At 57.1% G+C, this 6903-nt stretch overlaps 1 protein-coding gene across 1 annotated transcript; it reads left to right on the top strand.

Annotated features, from left to right (window-relative positions):
* The first annotated feature begins 840 nt into the window (after positions 1 to 840).
* Positions 841 to 5343, top strand: LOC130033305 (cytochrome b-c1 complex subunit 7). Its single transcript, XM_056124938.1, has 4 exons — positions 841 to 893; positions 3389 to 3460; positions 4464 to 4630; positions 5134 to 5343. The coding sequence occupies exons 1-4, from the start codon at positions 875 to 877 to the stop codon at positions 5209 to 5211; spliced, it is 336 nt and encodes a 111-aa protein (XP_055980913.1). The 5' UTR covers positions 841 to 874; the 3' UTR covers positions 5212 to 5343.
* The last annotated feature ends 1560 nt before the right edge of the window (positions 5344 to 6903 follow it).

Here is a 6903-nt window from a genome sequence, read left to right as displayed (position 1 = left end):
AAGTTAAGGTTCACATCTCCTAGATCTTCCTTACGAATTGACGTCACCGTTTTTTTTTCCCAAGAGAGGTCACGATCACGACCATCCTGTTCCTCGATTGCCTCGAGAAGGCCCCAGTAACGTCTCCTTCGTCCTAGCCCTGAGATTACATTCAAGGCTCTTTAGGAGAATGAGACCCATCCTTGTTACTGGTATTTGGCATATTGGGAACGCCACGGGGAGTTTGCCAGACTCTGCCGTGCGGGCAGGTCACATTCGGTAGCCTGCCAGGTTGTCCAAAGTAGGAATGAGATGATAAGATGTCCCCAGGCGCAAGATCCACTTAACTTCCCTAGTTTTGCCTACATTTAGGGGCTGCGCCTGCGCAGTTAACCTCCGTCAGCCCTTTGGCTGCCGCTGCCCCACATTGCGCCTGCGCCAGGGGCGGGTCCGGAGGTGCGGCCCACCCTGCGCCTGCGCAGTTACTCTTCGTCTTCCCATTGGCTGCCTCTGGTCCAGCTGTGCCTGCGCGGGGGGCGGGTCCGGACGTGCGCTCCACCCTGCGCCTGCGCAGTTACTCTTTGTCTTCCCATCGGCTGCCTCCGGCTCAGCTGCGCCCGCTCGGGGGCGGGTCCGCAGGCGCGCCCCACCCTGCGCCTGCGCAGTTAGTTACCATCCGTCTTCCCATTGGCTGCCACCCTGCGCCTGCGCGGGGGGCGGGTCCGGAGGCGCGCCCCACCCTGCGCCTGCGCAGTGACTCTTCGTCCTCCCATTGGCCGCCGGCAGTTGCCTTCCGTCTTCCCATTGGCTGCCGTCGGCCCCGCCGCGCCTGCGCAGTCGTCCTCCCCGGCCCGCGACCTCCAGGACGTTCCCAGCATCCCCCTCTCCGGTCGTCATGGCGGGCAGGCAGACAGGTAGGCGGCCGGGGGGCTCCCGGGAGGGTCGCGCGGGCGGGGCCGGGGGGCGGCGGCGGGGCGTGGACAGTCGTGGGCGTGCGGCGGGGTCCCCAGCTCGAGTTCCCCCTCCTCGGGGGCCGGGCCGGGCCGGGTCGGCGCTTGCTCCTTCCGGGTGTCCTCGCCCCGCCCGGTGCCCGGAGCGTCCCTGGCTGGGGGCGGTGGGCAGGGGTAGGGAGTGGGGGGCAGCCGGACACTCGGCTGGACACGACTGCTGTGGACTCGGGGCCGTCGGGCTCTCCCCGGCGCAGCTGACCCTGACCTTGGCCGGCCCGGCTGCCCCTTTTTCGGGGGGCGGGGGTGGCACCCAGCGATGCTCAGGGGTCCCGCCTGGCTCTGCGCTCAGGAATGACCCCTGGGGGGTGCTCGGGCGACCCTCTGGGATGCCGGGGATCGAACCCCAGCACGCAGGACCTGTGCCTTCTCTCTTGACCCCCTTGACCCGGTGTCACTGTTTTCCATAAGAGCATATAAAGCATTTGCATGGTGGGTTTGGGGTTTTTGTTTTGGCTTTGGGGGTCGCGCCCGGGGATGCTCAGGGACCGCTTCTGGCTCTGCACTCAGGAATCCTACCTGTCAGTGCTTGCTTGGGGGTGGCCCAGCCCTTGCTGGGATGCCGGGGATCGAACCCAGGTCGGCTGCCTCTGCAAGGCAGACGCCCTCCCCGCTGGCCTGTCACCCCAAACCCTGTGCCTCTGGTTTTTATTTATTTATTTATTTATTGCTTTTTGGGGTCATACCTGGCAATACACAGGGGTGACTACTGGCCCATGCACTCAGGAGTTACTCCTGGCGGTGCTCAGGGGACCCTATGGGATGCTGGGAATCGAACCCGGGTCGGCCGCGTGCAAGGCAAATGCCCTACCCACTGTGCTATGTGCTATTGCTCCAGCTCAGATCTGTTACCCTCTTTTGTTTGTTTTTTTTTTTTGCTTTTTTGGGTCACACCTGGCGATGCTCAGGGGTTCCTCCTGGCTCTGCACTCGGGAGTTACTCCTGGCGGTGCTCAGGGGACCACATGGGATGCTGGGAATCGAACCTGGGTTGGCCGCGTGCAAGGCAAACGCCCTCCCCGCTGTGCTATCGCTCCAGCCCCCGCCTCTCTTTTTTTTTTTTTTTTAAAAAAAAGACCCAAGCAACAGCAGACCAGTTAGTGTGGGCTCGAGCGCCCTGGACCGCGTGTGGACACGGAGTCTTGCCTTCTGACCACTGCACCCTGGGCCTCTTGGTGGGATTGTTTCCAGTAGTTGAATACGTGGCTCTGTCAAGTAGAGCTGTGAGCTGCTGATCTTATTGATTGATTGATTGATTGATTGATTTTAAAAAATCGTTGCCATCACCTGTGACAAACAAACTGCTTACTTTAAGGTCAGAAAGAGGGAAACTGGGCAAGTCATGAAGGAGAAGGCGCGTGCCCATAGAGAAGGGTCCACAAGCCCGTGGCGCCCAGTTGCCACGATTTCTCCAGACGTGTTGCCGATCGGATGTACGCAGGAGGCTGCGGGGAAGGCAGGGGTGCTGGCCAAAGGAGATGTGGCCGCCCTTCCTCTTCTGGCTCGGGGCTGACTGGAGCCGGGGTGCGTTTGTCTGGCTGCACCCAAGGGGCTACCTCGGCCCTGAATTTCCGTGGCTTATATTGAGGCTGAGGGGAAGCGTTGTCTACTACGCTGTCATTTATGTGTTTTGGTTTTGGGGGTCACGCCCGGTGGTGCTCAGGGCTGACTCCCGACTCTGCACTCGGGGATCACTCGTGGTGGGGCTCGGGGAACCATCTGGATGCCGGGGGTGGAATTCGGGTCCGCTAGACGGAAGGCCAGTGCCCTGCCCGGCCTGCGATGGCTCCCGCCACTTACAGAGGGCGGCCAAGTGAAATCAAGGGCACTTCGAAGGGAAGTAGGGGAGAGTGCCCTGGTGCCTACCCCACGGGGAAGAAGAGTTGGCAGTCTCGCCCTGCAGTCCCTTCCCCGGCCAGCCTTGGTCGGCCCTGCAGGGCACTGTGCTCCATGGACCTTATCTCTTTGTGCCTTTTCCCTCATGGCTTGCCCAGTTTCCCTCCTTTTCACAGTCATTTTTGTAGAGTCAAAAGAAGCAGTCTGTTTGTAGGTGCCTATCACAGCGATTCATTTTAACATTGTTATTCTGCAGTGACGCGGTTCTCCCGATGTTCATCAGTTTGCTCAAGCGGGCACCAGTGACGTCTCCATTGTGAGGCTTGTGACTGTGTTTGGCGTAGCTTTGCCGTGCGGGCGGGATACTCTCGGTAGCTTGCCGGCTCCAAGAGGGGCGGAGGAACAGTGATTCGCTAAATAAATTAATTAAATAAGCAGTTTGCAGCTCTGGTTGATACTGACGCGGACTTTGCAGAGAAATTCCTTCCTGTGTGCGAGCTCACAAGGTCCCAGGTGAGAGTCACCTTGAGCTGCAGCCACTAATCTGTGCCCTTTTGTTTCTGTCAGTCCAAGCCTCGGGCCGGTGGCTGGAGGGCCTTCGGAAGTGGTATTACAATGCTGCTGGCTTCAACAAACTGGGTGAGTAGATGGTTTCTTTCTGGGACCTCCTGGTGTTGTGTCTTCGGAGGGTTGTGCTTTTATAGACGTCATTTTGATTTAGGAGGTTGTTCACTTGCCCCTATGAGCACTAGACGATGCCTTTAATTAGGCCCCGTTGTAGTCCCAACCCATTTCTTTTTGACTGTTTTGAAACAAGAGTGCTGAGATCATTTCAAGAGAAAACGACCTCAGGCTGTTTTCGTGTGTGTGTGTGTGTGTGTGTGTGTGTGTGTGTGTTGGTCTTTATCCAATGAAGGAATCGGTGATGGCACTCTGGGGTAGTGCAATGGGCAGGGGCTTTGTTTCATCTGTCCTTTGGTTATGAAATTAATCTCGCTTTATTGGGGAATCACTGTGTACGTTTAAAATCAAGTGTGAAGAGACCCGATACCTGCGTTCTTCAAACACGGCAGCTGGGCGTTTCCTTCTGGTTCTTTTGCTTAGCATCTAAGAAGTCCGGTTACAGGAACCTTGAGAGTTTGAGTTTTATGACCTTCATACTCCTCTGATGCTCGGATTTTCAAGATTTCTTTTTTGTTCTGTGTCTGTGGCCCTGCTTGTCAGTGGTGCCCAGAGGCTGCCCCTAGCGTGGTGCGTGTTGGGGTTCTGGCAGTGGGAGGGGGGCTGTGAGCCAGAGCTCAGGTGCACGCCCACCCTTGCGGCTCTCCAGCCCTGCAGGGTCATCCCTTGCTATTAGAGCTTAGTGGCAGTGTTGTTTGGTACGCTGTTGCTTCTCGTTTTTGGGGCACACCCGGCTGTGCTCAGGGGTCACGCCTGGAGGGGCTGGGGGGTCCCTATGGGATGCCAGGACCGAACTAGGGTCAGCCACACGCTCGTCAAATGCCCGCCCCGCTATCCTGTTGTTCCAGCCCATAGCTAACTCTGGGCCATCGACACACATCTTCAGTTACTTCGGAAAGATAAAATTTTGCTGTCCAGACACTCCTGACTGACAGCGTGGCTGCTCTGGTTTCTGTCGCAGGGCTCATGCGTGATGATACCATGTATGAGGACGAGGACGTGAAGGAGGCCATCAGGAGGCTGCCCGAGAACCTGTACAACGACAGGATGTTCCGCATCAAGAGGGCCCTGGACCTGACCGTGAGGGCGCAGATCCTGCCCAAGGAGCAGTGGACAAAATACGAGGAGGTGGGCGGCCTCTGGGACCCGAGGGGGGTTAGGACGGGCCGTTGGTCTGGGCGGCACTCCGGCTTCTACAGGCGTGTCCAGTACACGTCCTCCCGGCTGAGCCTGAAGTCCCGGGCCCCCACCTCCGCCCTGCAGAGAGGGCGCCGCCCTGTGGCAGCCTGGGCTCGCTCACAGGCTCACGCTCTGCCTCTCACCCGGACCAGGATTCCTCTCTGACCCCGCAGCGCAGATATTACGCGTCCTGTGGCTTTTCACGTTTTATAAAAACAGACACTTCTGAGCTCAAGGCTGTACTTGACTAAGAATAAAAATGAATTTGAGGGCCTGGAGAGACAGTAGGGCACTGGTCCCAGGAGTAATCCCTGAAAGTGTGTGTGGGTGGGGGGGGGGGTGGGGGGGTGGAGGAGGGGTGAGAAATTTTTTTTTTTAAGATTTTTTTATTTTAGGTTTAAGATGTCAGTATTTGATGGCGGCATGTACCATTTTTTTCTTTCATTCTTCAGGATAAATTCTACCTTGAGCCATATCTGAAAGAGGTTATTCGGGAAAGAAAAGAGCGAGAGGAATGGGCCAAGAAGTAATCACGTGATCTGCACGCAGCTGTCCTCAAAGATTTTTATGAAGTTGGTTAAAACTGAAACGTACAATCTTGAACTGATCTGAGCTGCAGATGGGTACATGACTTTAAATAAATATCTGTCGTAATTATTGAAGTTTTTGAGTTCTGGGCTTTTATCATAGTAACCGCTAAGATTGCCGGTTGCAATTCTTCCTGGATGTCTAAGAGGCTTTTGAGTCACGGTATGGATGAGCTTAGACGACTCAGTTCGTTTCACTCACTGTTCGGATGGCTTCTGGGAGGGGCGGGGGACCATGGGGATGCTGGGGGTTGAACCTGGGTCCGCCTCGTGCGAGGCCAGCGCCTGCCCACTGTACTCTTGGGCCTTGTGGATCGACTGGTAACCGAGGAATAGAGCATCTTCCAGTGGCTTAGCCCGCGGGGTGCTGCGTTTGTAGATAACAGGACACTGAGAAGCTCTGTGAGGTCCTGACTTGGTGAGTGAGAGGGGAGGACCAAGGCCAGGCCAGTGCCTAGTTTGGCCGGAGGCAAGCGGCTCTCAAACGAGCAGGGAGATGGGAGAAGGTGTGCCCCCAAGCACCCGGCTTAGGGACCACCCTTAGCAATCTCGGCCCTCTGTTGGTGTGTTCCCAGCCTGTCTTTAAAAACGTTTCAGACTCATGCAGCCATCACGGTCCTCCCGTTGTTCATCGATTTGCTCGAGCGGGCCCAGTAACGTCTCCATTGGAGACTTTGTTGTTACTGTGTCTGGCATATCGAATACGTCACGGGGAGCTTGCCAGGCTCTGCTGTGCGGGCAAGATACTCTCGGTAGCTTGCCGGGCTCTCCGAGAGGGGCGGAGGAATCGAACTCGGGTCGACCCTGTTGGCTGCATGCAAGGCAAACGCCCTACCGCTGTGCTATCACTCCAGCCCCATGCAGCCATAACACATAGATGTATGTTCCTGTAAGAATACGCAAATACAGAAAACCAAAAATAGACCCTGGAAACATACCAAGACTCTCCCCATGCCCCGGAGCCTTTTCCGCTCAAGGATGGCAACTGTGGGTAGCCGTGAGAGCCAAATGCTGAATGCTGGCCTTGGTGCCTGTGCGTGTGCGCAGGGCCGGGCCCAGGAACTGACTAGAGTTACCAAGCCACAGACTGAATAAGGGAAATGTTTCACCCCTGAATTCTGCAGTTGTTTGGGGCCTCCAGGATCCTTCCAGCAATCCTCAGCCTGGGGGTGACTGGCACCTTGGACCCTTGGGTGCCAGGAATTACCTGGGCTGCCCTGACAGTGCTTGGAGGCCTCAGGGCTGCACCCTGTGAGGCAGGGAGCAGGCCAGGAGTGCTCCGGGCCCTGCAGTGTTTTCAGCAGGAGGGAAAGCACAGACTCCCACCGCTGGTGCTGAAGCTGTTGGGAGTGTCCGCGGGGGCTTGGAAGAGGAGAAGAGTTCAGAACAAACCCGGATGGCTGGGAGGAGCGTCCACTGTTTGGATATGACTTACGATAGTTCTGTAGACTGGGTCAGACTTTGGCAGCCTGAGCACTGTGAGGCTCTTCAGAGAGCTGAGGGGCCCCGCCCAGGTCACTGGTCCTCGGAGTGTCCGTCTCGGGAGAGTCAGTCTCAGCTTCCTTTGCGCTCAGTGCGGCCTTGGTCCTCATGTCATTAGGGCTGTGGCTGCTGGAGGGGCGGAGCTTTCACCGC

This window comes from Sorex fumeus, unplaced genomic scaffold (genome assembly GCF_029834395.1).
Source record: "Sorex fumeus unplaced genomic scaffold, SorFum_2.1 ptg000053l, whole genome shotgun sequence".
NCBI classification, from domain to species: Eukaryota; Metazoa; Chordata; class Mammalia; order Eulipotyphla; family Soricidae; genus Sorex; species Sorex fumeus.
Note: the sequence above shows the minus strand (reverse complement) of the source record. Positions and strands in the feature narration are given on the sequence as shown.